Raw genomic sequence first — 19,729 nt, 5'->3', positions numbered from 1 at the left:
TAAGAGACTGATTTCAAAAGTATCAAAAATATTACCGACTTTGGAATCATATTTGTGTATTATATTTAATTTAACTAATTTATCATTGTTTTATTTTAATTTTTTAAAGCACTTTTTGGGTTCACTACAAGTTAAGCAGGATCAAAACATAATTTTGACTAGTTACTAAAAACAAATAAAAAGTCTTATGATTATTTTAAATAGTATTAATATTTTACAATATTACTGTTAATATTAAATATTACATTTAAAGAAAGTTATATTTATTTTTAATTTAAATATAAATGTATTTAATTATTTTTTATATATTTATTTTCTTTCTTTCTTTCTTCAACTACTCTATAAAATAAGTGTTTCTTTTTTTTTTTGCTTTCTCTCTTAGAGGAAGTCTTTCTGAAGGATGTGTCTTGTTATTTCTCTCTCCTGGAAGACGGGCAGCCCAGGGACAAACTTGAATGTAAATCTAAATGTTTTGCTACTTCGAATATCTATAATGATTGTTGACTTTTGCAATAAATCACTATGTTTTTACCTTCACAGTTGCCTTCAGGCTCTATGACAGAGATGGTAACGGCGTTCTGGACAGTTCGGTGGGTGGTTTTAGCCTGGAATATAATCTACTTCCAATTCCTCATTATGTAACAAAACTGAATCATCATGCTCAAATTACATCTTTCAGTAATATTTGTATGTCATGTTTCTGAAAAACAGGAAGTGGACCGTATTATTGCCCAGATGATGCACGCAGCAGACTACCTCGGTTGGGATGTTTCCGAACTGAGGCCTGTGAGTTTTGTTCATGCGTGCCTGTAACATTTGCCGAGATGAAGTGAAATGCCTATGATATTTTCCATCTTAACCACACCTTGCCGAAGAGGACATTCCTCCTCATTTGGCATGAATCAGCTTGTCATAGAAAATAGGGAAGGGATAAAATGAACCTTACAAGATCGTTTGCATAATCTTGCTCCTGATAATTCAAATAAAGTGATGAATTAGTTACATCAGATACAGGTTGCAACAGACATACTAATACAAAAGCATATGCTTTCTCATTGCACACTGTGCTTGTTCTCAGGTGCTGAAGGATATGATGACAGCGATTGACGCAGATAGCAGTGGAACGGTGTCATTACAGGAATGGGTGGAGGGGGGGATGAATAACGTCCCGCTACTGGTTTTACTGGGACTGAAGGTAAGAAAACACAAGCAGATATTCTCAGATGCAATGTCAGAGAGCTGCTATTTTTGGAGTGTACAAGACTTTACCTCAGATTACACTGCTCAGAAGTGAAAAGGAACAGAGATAACAATGTAAAATTTAGTAGATGGTATGTATTTATTGCGCTCTGTCCTTCTAAAGTTGTGTTGTCTCGCTCCTCTCAATTTAGCATACCAAAAGCTTGCTGACTTTGCACTAGTGCAAGCAACAGTGACACTTCTAACACATTCTTACATGCACGCACACGCTTACTGTATATGCACAACTAAAAGCATATATTAGCACCTTTTTTTCATTTGTATTTTTATGCCTAATTTCGTTTTTTTAATTTTGCGTTTTATTTTATCATCATATAAAAATTATTTCAGAATGATCAAGTGACAGTACTGGAGTAATGGCTGCTGAAAATTCAGCTTTGGCATCAAAGGAATATTTTATTTTTAGTACATTTTTAAATATATTTAAATGGAAATTGTTATTTTAAATAGTAATAATATTTTACAGTATTAGTGTTATTTATTTTAAAAAAAATGTAAAGAAAGTTATATTTATTTTTTAATCAATTATTTTATTTTATGTATTTATCGTTTTTGTTGTTTTTTGCAAATACCCATTCTGACATCTTTTTTTTAACTACACTAGCAGTCAAGTTTTTGATTTTTAAAGTTTTTTTAAAGACATCTCTTCTGCTCACCAAGCCTGCATTTATTTGGAAAAAGTACAGCAAGAGCAGTAAAAGTTTGAAACTTTTTTTCTTTTTAAAATAAATATTTTCTATTTGAGTATATTTTAAAGTGTATCTGAATTTTTAGCATCATGTTGAAAATAGCTGAGTATAACTTTTTTTCAGGTTTCTTTGATGAATAGAAAGTTCAGAACAGCATTAATCTTAAAAAATAGAACTCTTTTGTAACATTATTTATCACTTTTGGCCAATTTAAAGCATCCTTGCTAAATAAAAGTATTAATTTCTATCATTTATATTCCAAAAAAAAAAATTGCATTTTAAATTTAATCAAATAGAAAACCGTTATTTTAAATAATAAAATATTTCAAAATGTTACTGTTTTTAATGTACTTTTGATCAAATAAATGCAGGCTTGGTGAGCAGAAAAGACTTAAAAAACTTAAAAAAATATTTATTTTAAAATGTATTTTATTTACATTTTATGTTTTATTTGTTTAATTTAATTTAGTTTTTTTTATATTTAATTTTATTATTATTTTATATTTTTATTTTTAACAAACACACACTTGAGTGCCCACACTTAAGCACCACATCCATAGGAATCAATAAGATACAAAGGCCCACAACACCAGTCAAAAGGTTAAATTTTTTGAAATTGAGATTTATACATAATATGAAAGCTTAATAAGTAAGCTTTCAATTGATGTATGGATGTATGATGTATTGTTAGGTTATGACAATATTTGGCCAACCTACAACTTTCTGAAAATCTGCTATACTGAGAAAATCACCTTTAAAGTTATCCAAATTAAATTCTTAGCAATGCATGTTAATTATCAAAAAATAAGTACAATGTATACCCATGCTGCATAGGACTGGTTTTATGGTTCAGGGTCATATATAGATTTCTGATTAATCTAAACTTTACAGCACAACCAGGAGGCATATACATAGCAGCAGTGAGATGCATATAGACGTGTGAGCCTTTGCAAACCAGAAATCCCTTGCATCTCATTAGCACATCATGCATAAGATCTACATGACATCTCATTAAAAAAAGGCATGCATCTGAAGAAGGCATGCGTCTTTTCACACAAGCCACTTGGCAGCTTCAAAATGCAAGCTCAAGCTAGCATCCAGCAAGTAACACTAGAGCAGGAGCTGGCTTCTCACTCCTCCGGAGGGAGAACATAAGCCATTCAACTCCCAAGACTTATGTGTCTGTCCATACTGTGCTAGTGCATGACTTGGAGATGTTTTCCCTCAATGTTTTCCATGACTAAATACATCTAAATATAATGAAAACCAAAACCCAACCTTTAAATGCCAAGCCGGTGTCACTGTCGCACTAGAAATGTGTGTTTAGCACTAATAAGTATGGTTCACAGTTAAACCACATAGGCAAAGTCAGTGCGGAAGTTACAATTACAAGACATTTGTTGTTACCGCCAGCGGTCACAGTCCGTTTTAGCAAATGTAGCTTGCTGTCACGTAGATAATTTAGTCAGCCTAAACTTATATTCCCAACTGTCTTGCATTTGTGTTATGGTCATGCTTAACCATGTATCAAAGCCAGGGACTTCCCCATATGCTATTTCCACCTGCCCAAGCAGCACACGGGGGCTATGCTGAGCCATCAGACCCAGTTACAGCTTGGTTGTGTGGGCTACAGTTTCTGACCTCCTGTTCGGCCGCCTGAAGTTCCCGCCTGAGTCATCCAAACCAATAATATTCTGAATTATTAATAATTTTCTGATGTGACTGCATGAGTCAATGTCCTCAGCCCACCCTAACCACCTCCAGCCGGCCACTGAATTCATAAAGAATAGCCAGTAGGTGTAAGATAAGGAAGCAATGTGAAAAAAACAAGAAAAAGACACACTTGTGAGTCACTGAGAGTGGTTCAAAAACACTTTCCACCGATTAGCATTTTATTTACGATTATGTCGTCATCTGTTCCTTTAGTAGATGAGTACATTTCATTACATTTCCAAAACTACAAATTATGTCATCACGTATGTTTAGTCATCATTTATCCACCCTAGTTGTTCCAAACCTGTTATTTTTTTGTGTGAAACACAGGGGAAAAAATGTGTGAGGATTCAAAAGAATTTTTCCTCCTATGACATTTTTTTAACTTTAAATATGGCACACAAAAAAAAACACAAAAAAATACTATAAGAGTGATTCAACGGATATATTTTAAGTGTTCTAAAGTCATACAATAGCATTGTGTAATGATTCACAGCTAAACTTTCCCTCCAGCCAACTGCGACTGCTTCTTTCAGTCAGTGAGTTGAACTTAAAAAGCAAATTTGTGAATGAATAAGATGAAACCGATTAATCCAGTTAAAAAAGCCTGATTTGTTGAATCATAAATCGTTTGTGACTTGTGGTACAGTCACATTAGCAGAATTTTTGTTTGTGTAAACGAGGCCAAGCATAACCGTACCTTTAATGATTAATTCATGCTGGTTTGAAATGACATCAGAGTGAATTATGACAAACTTTTTAATTTTGGAGGACCTATCCCTTTAAGACAATAATTGGAACTCATGATCTTTTGTCCATTTGGGTGCAACTGCAAATATGTCATTGCTGTTTCTTTACCTTTTTACCTTGTATCCAGAGGTGGATGAAGTACACAAATCAAGTTCTTGAGTAAAAGCAGAGCTAAATATTAAAGAGCTAAATATTACTCTAGTATAAGTAGTAAGTATTTCTTTTCGATTTTACTTGGGTAGAAGTACAAAAGTACTTTTTGAGAAATGTACTTACCTATTAAAAATAAAAAGTACTGATTGATGAATTTTTATTTATTTTGCAATTTTATATACTCTATTCCTGCAAACAAATGTCATACAATGATTACTAGTAATAATTACTGATAATTCAAGTGTGCAAATAAGTGAAAAAATAACAAAATATATCATATAGCGTATAGAATCAAGGACAGTGTGTTAACAAATTTGACCATGGACCACAAAACCAGTCATACGGGTGAATTTTTTTGAAATTGAGATTTATGCATGATCTGAAAGCTGAATAAATACTTTCCACTGATGTATTGTTTGTTAGGATAGCACAATATTTGGCTGAGATACAACTATTTAAAAATCAGAAAAAAAAAATAAAAATAAATATTGAGAATATCACCTTTAAAGTTGTCCAAATTAAGTTCTTAGCAATGCATATTACTAATCAAAAATTGAGTTGATATATTTACAGTATAAAATTTACATAATGTCTTAATGGAACATGATCTGAAATATTTGGCATAAAAGAAAAAAAAGCAAATTTTGACTCAAACAATGTATTTTTGGCTACTGCTACGAATATACCCGTGCCACTTATGACTGGTTTTGTGGTCCAGGGTCACACATATAAATATAAAAACAGAGGTCACATTGGGCAAAATGTGCTAGCATTTTACCAAAAACATTATGCAATCATACTACTTTTGCATCATTTAAAGTGGTATGGCAGCAGGGTGGATGCATGGGCATTCATTTGCGTTATAATGTTATGTTTAGTTTTTTTTTAAATCTACCCCATTCAGATGGTAATAAAGAAATATGGACATGTCTACGCTCAAGCATTTCATACAGTAGGCTTGAACAGACACTTTACAGCAGATTTAGTTCACAAACAATGGACAATCTTGACCTATATATGGTTTTTATTTACCGTAATAAATGCTGAAATTTGGCATTAGTAACTTACTTTTCACACCATCAGTCACACGTGCATTTAAGCTCCGAGGATCTCTCATTCTTGGCTCATTTTGAGTCAGACGTGGTTAATTTAGAGACGAAGTAGAGACTCGCTCTGATGGATGATTTGAATCAGTGAGTTGTTGACTCAAGAACAGCTGCAAAATCATCCAACATCGCAACTTTGTGTACTGATTTAACAGGCTCATTGAAAAGAAATTAGCTCATTCACGAATCGGACACCGCTATCACATCTCGTAGTGTGCAACAATTTCTCCAGTTCAAAATAACGATGAATGACATAATAATACTCCATGAAATAAAAATACTCCAGCAAAGTACAGATACTTGGAAATTGTACTTAAGTACAGTAATCTACAGTAACACTCTAGTTACAGACAGATGAAAGGAATGTGAATCATTCACTTCTTAGAAACATATATTGAATGGCATGTTACATTTTACAGAATTCCATTATAAAGTAAAACAAACTGTTCTCTAACATGTTTATTTTCTGCTGTCCCAAGATGACCCAAAGAGATGGCCAGCACCTGTGGAGGATGAAACATTTCAACAAGCCTGTGTACTGCAACGTCTGTCAGAATATGCTGCTGGGGCTGCGCAAACAGGGTCTCTGCTGCACCTGTGAGTGGAATTCTGGGTAATTTACAAGAAGGGTTCACAGAGCGCTTTGCAAATGTAACATCTGCAATATTTACAGATTGCCAATAAAATGTTTCATTTTAGCAATTAAAATGATAACATTTTCAAGATGTATTCCAGAAATCCTGTGTGCTAATGTGTGTTGTGGTTTATCTACGTAGTTATGTAGTTATGCGTAACCTTGCAAACCCATATGTGTGGTTTTGACAGGCTGCAAATACACAGTCCATGGCCGGTGTGCAAATAAAAACCCGGGTCCTTGTACCCGCACTTATGTGATGTCAAAGAAAGAGACAGGGGTAAGAACACCTTAATTTATTTTATTTTATTTTCCTTTTTTTTTAAATTACATTTAAAAACACCTAAGTGTAAATAACATAAAGTAATGTGCATAAACTTTTAAACAAAGTGCACAAACAACCTTTAATGCTACCTGTATGTTATATATTATATATAAAATTGTATATTAAAAAGTAAAAGCTAAAAAAGGAATACAAATAAATTAGAAGAACACATTTTTAATAAGTTCATCTCCTTCAAATCATGTAAAAATGGCCTACATGCGTTAAAAACGGAACAGTTTATTTCTTAACTGGAAACATTGTCCTAGGTCCTCTGATAAGGGTGTCTCACTAAGGTCTTCTATTGTATATCTTACTTACTGGACCTAGGGCAGACAGAGCCCACATTAAACATCTTCTATAAGCTTTTACTTTAGTACTGCCATCAAGTGGACGCTGGAAATGTAAATAGCAAACGTGCATCTAATTTGCTTGCATGCAGATTCCGGCCCATGACTGGGTGAGTGGAAACTGTGATTCTGGGAAGTGTGACCGGTGTCAGAAGAAGATAAAGAGTTTGCACGGCCTCACTGGGAAACGCTGTGTCTGGTGTCACACCATGGTGAGAACGGGACTTTCTGAAAAGCTGTCGTACAATATACAGTTGCTGAAAATCTTGATAAAACAAGAGATACATAACTTAGCAGCAGTTGGGTAAAATAACAAATGCACTTGAATCAATGTAGATCAAATGAAGCTGGTAATTTTGTTCACACTGGTTCATAGTTTTTCATTACATGCTTTTCATTGTCATATTTTAGAGACACGATGAGTGTGCAACCCAGGAACCATTTGAATGTGATTGTGGCCCTTTCAAAGATCATATCTTACCACCGTGGGCCATTTATCCTGTCATCAAGGTAATGCAAATTCATGTCTCTCTGGAAGACCTACTCAACTCCGTGGATTCAAGTCTCAAGATTTGCAACTGTAAATCTTCTCCCCTCATTCTTGATTAAAGTAGTTCATTTAAAATGTTATTATTATTATTATTATCATTACTATTATTATTAATATTATTATTACTGCCATTTATCATCTTCCTCACCCTGACCACTGAGTACCATTCACACCCTCCATCCTCTAATTTTTGTTAATACTACTATCATCATTTTTATTATTTTTTTTATTATGTCTGTGGTACTTTTCTACATGTTCCCTTGTGTTCCAACCTCGACACAGTTATAATTACCACTTACACGCACACTCACATGCACACACAAATCATGTTTACAGTCATGTATGTTTTGTTGGCCTTTGATGTATCACCTGTAAATAGTATATTTGTTGGCAATAAAAAAAAAAAAAAAAGATTTGCAACTGTAGTACACAGCAAAATACACTCGCATGTATGCTTACATGTACACTTTTATTTATTTTTTTATATTTAATGATTAAATATACTACCAGTCAAAAGTTTTTGAACAGTGAGATTTTTAATGTTCTTTAAAGAGTCTCTTCTGCTCACCAAGCCTGAATTTATTGGGTCCAAAGTACAGCAAACACAGTAAATTTTTTTTAATATTTTTACTATTTAAAATAACTTTTCAATTTGAATATATTAAAAATTTAATTTATTCCTGTGATTTCAAAGCTGAATTTTTAGCGTCATTACTCCAGTCACATGATCCTTCAGAAATCATAATAATAATCTTTTGTAACATTATAAATGTCTTTATCATCACTTTTGATCAATTTAAAGCATCCTTGCTAAATAAATAAATAATAATATTTCTATTATTATTATTATTATACTGACCACAAGCTTTTGAATGGTGTGGTGTATAATGTTCAAATAAATGCTGATCTTTGGATAAATATTGATAATAATAATAATAAAACAGATTTCTTGAACTGCAAATCAGCATATTAGAATGGTTTCTGAAGGATCATGTGACACTGAAGACTGGAGTAATGATGCTGAAAATTCAGCTTTGATCACAGGAATAAATTACAATTTAAAATATATTCAAAAAGAAAACATTTATTTTGAATAGGAAAAATATTTCACAATTTTGCGTTTTTTCCATACTTTGGATCAAATAAATCCAGGCTTGGTGAGCAGAAAAGACATTAAAAATCTTATTCAAAAACTTTTGACTGGTAGTGTATATTATATGTATATTAGATAATAAATATAGCTTGCAAAGCTCCATGATTGTGGAAAACAACATGATTAGATAATTTAAATCAGGGGTCCTCAACCCTGTTCCTGGAGATCTACCTTCCTGTAGAGTTCAGCTCCAACCCTGATCAAACACACCTGAACCAACTAATTAGGATCTGAAGGAGCACTATAATTACAGACAGGTGTGTTTGATCAGGGTTGGAACTAAACTCTGCAGGAAGGTAGATCTCCAGGAACAGGGTTGGGCACCCTTGGTTTAAATGGTTAAAAGATTAGAGGTCTGTTCAAATAGAAGACAAAAGCACAAATGATTTGTGATTTTATTCTCTATTATACCTTCTGTGTTTTGTATCCTCACTCAGGAGAGACCGAACTGTGTAAAGAACGGCTGTGCATTTGCAAGTGATGACAGTGACCACAACACTACACCTGATGGACAGGTACTACAGGTAAGACACAGCCTGGACAGTCTTTTATGTTTCAGCTTTCCCAGGCAAAGACGGGAGATACTGAATGAACCTAATGCACAACTTCCTGTTCCCAAACAGATAAGCCCAATTCCTGACACTCATCCTCTTTTGGTGTTTGTGAATCCTAAAAGTGGTGGTAAACAGGGAGAGAGGTGAAAACACTTGTCTAATTGTCTGTGTGTCTTAGATATGTGTATTTTAAATCATCATTTTTACTCACAAAAGGTGTGCTTTTACAGAGTCCTTCGGAAATTCCAGTACCTGTTGAATCCTCGGCAGGTTTATAACCTTTCCAATGGTGGACCGGGACCAGGGTAAGGATTTCACTACCATTTCAGCGTACATTACCATTCAAAAGTTTTTGAACAGTAAGATTTTTAATGTTTTAAAAACAAGTCTCTTCTGCTTTTGCATTTATTTGATCCAAAGTACAGCAAAAACAGTAAAATTTTGAAATATTTGTACTATTTTCTATTGGAATATGTTTAAAAATATAATTTATGTGTCTTTATTTGTGTCCTGCATCCACTTGGTTGAATTTGTGCACAACAAAACTATTAAAAATAAACTAAGATTGAAAAATGCATGATGTATAATCAACATTTTGCCTTTTATAGACATGGTTGGAGATATATTGGGTGTAATACTTTACCAGAAGCTTGTTAAAATTGAAAATGGTTGTAATCTATAGCCTATGATCTTCTGTTTCCAAACCAGGTTGTGTTTCTTCAGAGATCTGCCGGACTATAGAATATTAGTTTGTGGAGGTGACGGCACAGTTGGCTGGATCCTTGACGCTATAGGTCAGAAACTAAATGAAACATACACCAGTGACGATCACAGCAAAACCATAGAGGATATGTATGTTTAGCTCTCATTTCACTTTCAACCAACTGTTCTTTTCAATTCCTCATAAAGATAAGGCCAACTTGCCAATGCGCCCCCCTGTGGCCGTGCTTCCTCTCGGCACAGGAAATGATCTTGCACGCTGTCTTCGATGGGGAGGAGGTGAGGGAAAAAGCTGAACTTGAAACTTGAGCATGTGCTTTTAATGTCTATATTCAGTGTTTCTCACGGTTATAATGTTGTAGGTTATGATGGTGTGGATCTGGGCCGAATCTTAAAGGACATTGAGGGCAGTTCTGTGGTTCCGATGGATCGCTGGAGCATACAGGTGACCCTGGAAGACAGTCAGGAAAGGGGCGACCCTGTGCCCTACGAAATCATCAACAACTACTTCTCCATTGGAGTGGTATGACACACACAGTACAGCATTCATCTGAAATATGACCTCTGTTACGTTCGCTTTTATGTAGTTTCAGTCCTTTCATTTTCTCTCTCTGTTTCTCTGCCAATAAAATATGTTTATGTTTTATTTGTAAAAAATAATTCTTACTGTTGATTGTTTGCAAAACAGGATGCCTCCATTGCTCACCGCTTCCACACCATGAGGGAGAAACACCCCCAGAAGTTTAACAGCAGGTGGGCATGTTGCATAGTAGGATCCCACAGATCTATTCATCAATATGTATTTCTTTAAAAAAAAAAATAATAATGTTATACTCAAAATCCATTACCTAATTTTACATTTACATTTAGTCATTTAGCAGATGCTTTTATCAAAGCGACTTACGAATGAGCACAATAGAAGCAATCAAAACCAACAAAAGAGCTATAATAAAGTGCTGTGACAAGCCTCAGTTAGTCGAACTCAGTATACGTAACAAAGTTTATATATGGGTTATATATATATATATATATATATATATATATATATATATATATATATATATATAACAAGTAGATAGAATAGAAAAGGAACAGATAATGCTAGTGTTGGATGATCTTTTTTTTTTAATAAAAAGAAAACAAATAGAAAACGCTTGTGTTAAAGGGTTGTTTTTTTAATATTTTATCTTATTTTTTTATATTTATGATTTGTGACTCAGTCTTAAATTATTTATAGGAAGCATTAAATGAGTTTAAATGTATTCATTAAATTGATTTAAATTTAAATTATTTAACATTTATTTATTTAAATGTATTTAAAAATAAAAGAAAACCATTGTAAATGTAGGTTGTTTGACTGAAATAAAGTAATTTTCTTTAAAAAATAAATAAATATACGTTTTTATGAACTATTTCCTGGAATTCATTATTGAAAGGACAAAAAAGATACATTTTAATTATAATTATAAAAGATAATTATAACTGTAAGCAAAATATAAAAAACAAGGGAGCGAATTAGTAAATCGTGACCACAATTTTGTAAACCGAGAGAACAAATTAGTAAATCATTCGCACAATTTAGTAAAACAAGGGAACTAATGATTAATTCCTGCACACAATTTAGTAAACCGAGGGAATGAATTAGTAAATATTTTTCACGATTTAGTAAAACAAGGGAACGAATTAGTGAATTGTGTGCACGGTTTATTAAATATCATGCGCACAATTTAGTTAAACAAGGGGACGAATTAGGAAGTTGTGCGCACAATTTAGTAAACTGAGAGAATGAATTAGTAAATTGTGCGCATAATTAACTAAAACAAGGAAAGTATTATTATTATTATTATTTTATTACATTGAAATTGATTGAACCGAGGGAACTAATTGGTAAATCTTTTGCATATTTAGTAAAACTAGGGAACGAATTAGTAAATTGTGCACAAGATTTACTAAAACAAGAGAAATATTATTATTATTATTATTTTATTACATTGATAATATTTAGCAAGGGTGCATTAAAATTGATTCAAAGTGACAGTAAAAAATGTTACATTGTTTCAAAAGATCTCTTATAAGTAAATGCTGTTTTTTTTAATCTTTCAATTTATCAAGAATCCTGCAAAATAAGAATTACCGTTTTCACAAAAGTCTGAGGCAGCACAACTGTATTTATATAATATTTATATAATTCTTATAATAATAAGAAATTTTATTAGAGCATCATTTCAGAATATTAGAATCATTTATGAATGATTTATCATGTGACATTGAAGACTGTAGTAATGGCTACAGAAAATGCAGCTTTGTCATCATGGGAATATATTACATTTTAAAACCTACAAATTGAAAAGAGTTATTTTAAATTGTAAAGACAATATTACTGTTTTTACTGAAGTTTTGATCAAATATTTGTAGCCCTGGTGAGCATAAAAGAGTTCTTTCAAAAACATTTAAAAATCTTACTGACTCCAAACTTTTAACTATAGTGTGTATATAATACTTTAAAAAAAAAAAACAGTTTGCCGTGTTAACCTCCTATTTAATAATCAAAAACATATATAATAATTACCACCAAATTAAAGTATCTGCAGTGGGTAGCACAAATTTGTGGCTTCCTTTTCATGCATATATATCTTTCTTACAGGATGAAAAACAAACTGTGGTATTTTGAATTTGCCACATCCGAGACGATCTCAGCATCTTGTAAAAAACTCAAGGAGTGCCTCACCATTGAGGTAAGAAAAAAACCCTTACAAAAAAGGGATCACACTTCCATCTAAGTTCAAAGAGGTTATTGATCATTCCAGCTACCCTTGCTGCTTCTTCCCTCGTGTTGAAAGCCCATCAAAAGGCATCAACTAAAAAGCATGAGCACAGTAAGAGCATTAGAGTGCTAACACCTGTTATTAACCTGCTTCTGGTATAAGTCGTCTGCCAGGAACATTTCAATCAACCAGATCAGGGGCATTAATTCAGAATATGAAGCAAATGCAATTCATTACTTAAAAATCTGCTTATGCATGGTACAAGTATTCGGCTAAAAAATAATTGAATATGAAAAGCGTAACGGAACTGACTCCAGTGTCTCTGTCTGGCCTCATCCAGTGTTGCGGGACCCAGTTGGATCTCAGTAATCTTTCTCTGGAGGGCATCGCCGTCCTTAACATTCCCAGCATGCACGGTGGCTCTAACCTGTGGGGTGAAGCCAAAAAAAGTGACAAAGTGGACCCGGACTTGCCTGAGGTCATAGTAGACCCTGAAGTCCTAAAAGTGAGCCCACAAGGTACGTTTCCTTCAGTGCATGGAAAAATGTTTTTATATGAAGGTTATCCGAAACGCTCAACAAACTGTCTCCAAACAGACATGAGCGACAAGCGCATGGAGTTAGTGGGACTGGAAGGAGCCATTGAGATGGGACAGATATACACAGGGCTGAAGACTGCTGTCCGACTTGCCAAAACATCTCAGATTACCATCAGGTGAGACATACTATTGCCAACAAATGTCAGCGATTGTCCTCAGCCTGGCACAAACAAGTCTTGACATGCTCCAACATGACTGTCAGTCTAGTCTGCATTTCCTGCATTTGCAAACTCGTTAGCTTTTTTGAAAAGCAAAAAATGTAAATTACATTCAATTAATTCTTTTGTCATTACATGGGAATGGACGGTTTATTCTGTTACACTCTGTCAACGACTACTGAGTCATATGTGAATGTGTGCTTAGTCACCCAAGCAATTGCCCATTATATGATTCACTTGGTTTTTTTTTTGTTTCTAAAAATGAACATAATTGTTTTATTTTAAAAATTTACAATTATTTATAGGACAAAGAAGCCTTTGCCCATGCAGATCGATGGAGAACCGTGGATGCAGCCACCTTGTACCGTAAGTGTCCACCATACTGCTTTTCTAAGCATTTGAATTTGATTCATCCAAGTGACTCTTTTGAATCTTTTCACTAAAACAATTATTTAGATTCATACACTGATTTGTTGAGTGACACTTTCTCCTGGTTACATTGTAGTAGTAATAAGCAAATTTCTTTTTGTGTGTTGTGAGTGAGTCATTTTATTTTTTCACTCAACTGAATCGTTCACAACCAAAATAAGTCTTATTACACGTTGTGTCTACAAATATATTAGGAAACTCCATAAATAGTGTTAAGACATTATAAATTTTGTTTGTAAGAAAACAAAATACTACAATAATTAAATTTAAAGTTAAATTATAATGATTTGTTAAAAAAAACATAAAAAAATGTAACTATGTACAGAGCCTGACATGCAGAGGAAAAAAAGGAAATTGTGCACACGGTTTAATAATTCGTTCCCTTGGTTTACTAAATCGTGCACATGATTTACGAATTAGTAAATAGTGTGCACAATTTAGTAAAACTAGGGTGCAAATTAGTAAATAGTGTGCACAATTTAGTTAAAAGGTTATAAATTAGAAAAATAGTGTGCACAATTTAGTAAAGCAAGGGTGCAAATTAGTAAATAGTGTGCACAATTTAGTAAAACAAGGGTTCAAATTAGTAAATAGTGCACAATTTAGTAAATCTAGGGTGCAAATTAGTAAATAGTGTGCACAATTTAGTAAAGCAAGGGTGCAAATTAGTAAATAGTGTGCACAATTTTGTAAAATTAGGGTACAAATTAGTAAATAGTGTGCACAATTTAGTAAAACTAGGGTGCAAATTAGTAAATAGTGTGCACAATTTAGTAAAACAAGGGTTCAAATTAGTAAATAGTGCACAATTTAGTAAAACTAGGGTACAAATTAGTAAATAGTGTGCACAATTTAGTAAAACTAGGGTGCAAATTAGTAAATAGTGTGCACAATTTAGTAAAACAAGGGTTCAAATTAGTAAATAGTGTGCACAATTTAGTAAAACTAGGGTACAAATTAGTAAATAGTGTGCACAATTTAGTAAAACTAGGGTGCAAATTAGTAAATAGTGTGCACAATTTAGTAAAACTAGGGTGCAAATTAGTAAATAGTGTGCACAATTTAGTAAAACTAGGGTACAAATTAGTAAATAGTGTGCACAATTTAGTAAAACTAGGGTGCAAATTAGTAAATAGTGTGCACAATTTAGTAAAGCAAGGGTACAAATTAGTAAATAGTGTGCACAATTTAGTTAAAAAAGGATACAAATTAGAAAAATAGTGTGCACAATTTAGTAAAGCAAGGGTGCAAATTAGTAAATAGTGCACAATTTAGTAAAACAAGGGTACAAATTAGTAAATAGTGTGCATAATTTAGTAAAACTAGGGTGCAAATTAGTAAAGTGTGCACAGTTTAGTAAAGCAAGGGTGCAAATTAGTAAATAGTGTGCACAATTTAGTAAAACTAGGGTGCAAATTAGTAAATAGTGTGCACAATTTAGTAAAGCAAGGGTACAAATTAGTAAATAGTGTGCACAAGTTAGTTAAAGGATACAAATTAGAAAAATAGTGTGCACAATTTAGTAAAGCAAGGGTGCAAATTAGTAAATAGTGCACAATTTAGTAAAACAAGGGTACAAATTAGTAAATAGTGTGCATAATTTAGTAAAACTAGGGTGCAAATTAGTAAATAGTGTGCACAATTTAGTAAAACTAGGGTGCAAATTAGTAAATAGTGTGCATAATTTAGTAAAACTAGGGTGCAAATTAGTAAATAGTGTGCATAATTTAGTAAAACTAGGGTGCAAATTAGTAAATAGTGTGCATAATTTAGTAAAACTAGGGTGCAAATTAGTAAATAGTGTGCACAATTTAGTAAAGCAAGGGTACAAATTAGTAAATAGTGTGCACAATTTAGTAAAGCAAGGGTACAAATTAGTAAATAGTGTGCACAATTTAGTAAAGCAAGGGTACAAATTAGTAAATAGTGTGCACAATTTAGTAAAGCAAGGGTACAAATTAGTAAATAGTGTGCACAATTTAGTAAAGCAAGGGTACAAATTAGTGAATAGTGTGCACAATTTAGTAAAACTAGGGTGCAAATTAGTAAATAGTGTGCACAATTTAGTAAAGCAAGGGTACAAATTAGTAAATAGTGTGCACAATTTAGTAAAACAAGGGTACAAATTAGTAAATAGTGCATAATTTAGTAAAACAAGGGTTCAAATTAGTAAATAGTGCACAATTTAGTAAAACAAGGGTACAAATTAGTAAATAGTGCATAATTTAGTAAAACAAGGATGCAAATTAGTAAATAGTGTTCACAATTTAACAAGGGAACAAATGAGTAAATCATGTGCATGATGTAGTAAAATGAGGGAATGAATTAGTAAATAGTGCACACAATTTAGTAAAACAAGTTAATAAATTAATAAATAGTGTGCACAATTTAGTAAAACGAGGAAATGGAGTAAATCGTGTGCGCATTTTAGCTAAACAAGGGAACAAATTAGTAAATCATGTGCACAATTTAGTAAAGCGAAGGAACGAATTAGTAAATAGTGCGCACAATTTAGTAAAACAAGGGAACAAATTAGTCAATCGTGCACACAATGTAGTAAAACGAGGGAACAAATTACTTTTTTTACTTTTATGTCAGATGCGGGGCTCCTTAACTATGAAATGTCACTAAACACTTAACATTTTTATAGATAGATTGTCATCCTAACTGAAACAAAACATCTTTTACTTCTGTTATTTGACGTTTTTAAGTAATTGTTGGTCTAAAAAATGAAAATTTATAAATGTACTCACCCTCAGAGTTTGTTTCATCATTGTAACACATTTAGAGAAATGTATCATTATGGGTGAATTGGTGCCATCAGAATAAGAATCCAAACAGCTGACAAAAACAAAGCTAAATTTCTCCAAATCTGTTTTGAAACAAACTCATCTGCATCTTTAATGGCCTGAGGGTTGAGTGAACTATCCCTTTAATTAGGTTTAGCCAATAGAAACATGTCAGCATTAAATGAGATTTAATTTATTGAGTTGTTGTTTCTGTCTTTCTATTTTTCTTTCTCAGATTTGCATCACACACAAAAACCAAGCCAGTATGCTGATGGGCCCTCAAGCCAAATCTGGCTTTTTCAAATAGAGTTTACCTGCGCTTGAGGATGATCCAGTTTGCTTAGAAACTCTGTGTGCATTAAGGACTCTGAAGCCAATGACAATTTAAAGCCACTGTAAATTTTGCAGCAAATGCTTAATAAGGTTTTAGCTCTTACTCAAATCCTTCTGTGTTTTTAGATGATTATCCTTACATGAGGTACGAACTCTTCACTAGACCATCTTAACATCAAATATGCTCTCTTTAAAGAACTGTAGTTATCTTAAACAGTAGCTCATGCATTTTTGCATGCATTGATATACATATCATGTGCACAGATCATTCCAAGTATGTAGAGTGGATATTTGTTTTAAGGTTATGTAGATATACATAAAAAAAAACATGCATCACTCCAAAGCATCCAGTGTGTGAATCAAAGTTTAATGCGCATTGATTTTGCTGTATAGGTGGTTTAAATATTAGAAATAGATCTGCGCCAAAGTCCCTTTAAGACAAGTCATGTCACTCGGCGGCCATCTTTGAAACGCTACTCGGGCAGGCAAGTGCAGCTCCCATCTCTTTGAATGGGGAAACATCAAATTCTCCAAAACTGTTCACCAAGCTGACGATTAAATTTCATATTTTAAATCTTCAAAGAAATCCAACAAGAACTGCCTCATAAATATGGTTCCTTGAGCTCCAATAGCGTGAAAAAACGCTTATTTTTTCGGCTCAACGAGCCAGTGCGCATGCGCAGTACACGTCTTAGAGCACCGACTGTTTCTATAGCAACCAGGACTTCTGATGGCAGCTGCAGTGACGCGCTGACTTTACAAATCAACGATTGGCTCTTTCACTAAGAAGGCGGGGCTTCGCGGCCATAATGAACGTTGCATTTTTCCCCATTCAAAACTATACGAGTGACATGTCTTGGGTATTCTATAGTCTTTGACCTGCGCTAACTCTGCACACTGCTTTTAGTTACTCCTTTAGATTTCTTCCTCAGCTACTTTTACTAATCACGAATGTCATGCTAAACAAGTTACCAGTGTGATCTTAACCAGAACAATGACTAGCTTTAGCAAATTCAAATCTAAAGAGCTTTATGAGACATCTAATTTATTTAAAATGTAAACGCCTAAAATAGTAGGTGTAATGTTAAATAAAATATCAAAGTGAAATCAACAGTTTGTTAACTAATTTTATTAGATTATTTTCATTGTATTAAGAATGTATCGAGTCAGTCGTGTAGAACTGATTTTGCAACATTTCATACATTTAAATAGTTATCAGTCAATCTATTGTATTTTCTTCAGATTACTCAATGGGCAAAATCCTAAAGGTTTTAGATTGCACATTTATGGCATTCTGGCAGGCTTTTTAATTTTATGTTGCTCCTGAGAATGTAGAGGATCTCTTAATTTTGTGAATTTGTCTGAATAAACATTTCAGTGTCAAAAGATTTACAGTGTATCTCTTTGTTTTGATGAAGGTTTTGTAATGTCATAATTATGGGGTTATTTTTGTGTCTTTATTATTCAAACAAACATACTGTGTTTGAGAGTAAAACTAATTATTTTGTAATTAAAAAATAAAAGTTTGCAAAAAAAGTCTTCTTAAATCTCAAAAATAAAGAAATTGATAACAAAATTATTTGCAGTGCATGTAATTTTTTTTACAATCTTTATTTTTCTTTCATAATTTGCCGCAGACTCATAAGGTACTTACCGCATGTAAGCACTAGAGGGCGCCATCAGTTTGACTAATTTTACACGAGCCTGATCAGCCATCGGGTTCAAGTGCTGTTTCATTTTTATCATTTACCATTTTCTAGGTTACTGAAAGTACGTTTTTATTTTATTTTATTAATTTATTTTGTATACCGCCAAAAATCCACTGAAACGAGTCAAGTGAATTAACTTTTATATACTATAAAAGTAGCATTTTGTAACACAAATGATAACTCAAACTGTTGAAAACTGTTGCTTCGGCATGTGAGGATACATAGTTTCCTAATTCTTAATTATGTCTGGTTCAATCTCAAGGTTCAACGTACTTTGACTAACCATAACATACGCTAACGATATGTCTGATTCTGATTCGTGGATGAATTGTTTTTTTGAGTCGAATCTTCTCAAAGAATCGGTTCACAAAACGTGTTGGAGTGGTTTTCGAGTGAACAACTCAATGATTTATTGAGTCAGTGAACCGCTGAGTTAAATTATGTGGCTAAAAGTAAGGTACTTTTATATCCAAACAGCAGAAACATTATAAATGTACTTCAGATATATCGTGCAAAAATGTTATCAACTCACATCCATTACCAGTCAAAAGTTTCACTGGTAATGGATGTGAGTTGATAACATTTTTGATTTCTAATGCTTTTTTTAGATTTCTAATGCTTTTGGGGGAAAAACGTATTTTCTGCTCATCAAGCCAATGCAGACTTGATCCAAAGTAAAGCAAAAAAAAAGTAACATTTTGAAATATATTTTTCTATTTAAAAAAACTTTTTTCTATTTGAATATATTTTAAAATGTAATTTATTCCTGTAATTTCAAAGCTATTTTTTCATCATTCAGCATCATTACACCAGTGACATGATCTTTCAGAAATTGTTCTAATATTCTGATTTGCTTCCAGAAATTTTTTATTTATTATTATTCTGTTGAAAACAGCTGAGCAGATATTTTTCAGGTTTCTTTGATTAATAGAAAGTAATCTTAGAAATAGAATATCTTTTGTAACATTATAAATGTTATAAATGTCTTTATCAT

At 32.9% G+C, this 19,729-nt stretch overlaps 1 protein-coding gene across 1 annotated transcript; it reads left to right on the top strand.

The window, feature by feature from the left end:
* The first annotated feature begins 388 nt into the window (after positions 1–388).
* dgkaa (diacylglycerol kinase, alpha a) lies at positions 389–18,414 on the top strand. The gene is made up of 20 exons (XM_073822619.1): positions 389–457; positions 541–590; positions 712–786; positions 1,079–1,195; positions 6,151–6,268; positions 6,497–6,585; positions 7,070–7,189; positions 7,389–7,487; positions 9,118–9,204; positions 9,304–9,377; positions 9,465–9,539; positions 9,943–10,028; positions 10,144–10,233; positions 10,317–10,477; positions 10,643–10,707; positions 12,599–12,689; positions 13,060–13,237; positions 13,316–13,433; positions 13,781–13,841; positions 16,929–18,414. Exons 3-20 carry the CDS (start codon positions 736–738, stop codon positions 16,998–17,000), a joined length of 1,752 nt encoding a protein of 583 aa, XP_073678720.1. The 5' UTR covers positions 389–457; positions 541–590; positions 712–735; the 3' UTR covers positions 17,001–18,414.
* The last annotated feature ends 1,315 nt before the right edge of the window (positions 18,415–19,729 follow it).

The sequence above is a fragment of the Garra rufa genome, chromosome 18, assembly GCF_049309525.1.
Source record: "Garra rufa chromosome 18, GarRuf1.0, whole genome shotgun sequence".
Taxonomy (NCBI): Eukaryota; Metazoa; Chordata; class Actinopteri; order Cypriniformes; family Cyprinidae; genus Garra; species Garra rufa.
Note: the sequence above shows the minus strand (reverse complement) of the source record. Positions and strands in the feature narration are given on the sequence as shown.

What these genes read in the sequence shown, in the direction of transcription:
- dgkaa (XM_073822619.1), top strand. Translation starts at nt 736, where the DNA reads ATGATGCACGCAGCAGACTACCTCGGTTGGGATGTTTCCGAACTGAGG. An exon ending in ATGTTTCCGAACTGAGGCCT is followed by an intron (nt 787 to 1,078) that starts GTGAGTTTTGTT and finishes GCTTGTTCTCAG; the next exon opens with GTGCTGAAGGATATGATGAC. An exon ending in GTGTCTGGTGTCACACCATG is followed by an intron (nt 7,190 to 7,388) that starts GTGAGAACGGGA and finishes GTCATATTTTAG; the next exon opens with AGACACGATGAGTGTGCAAC.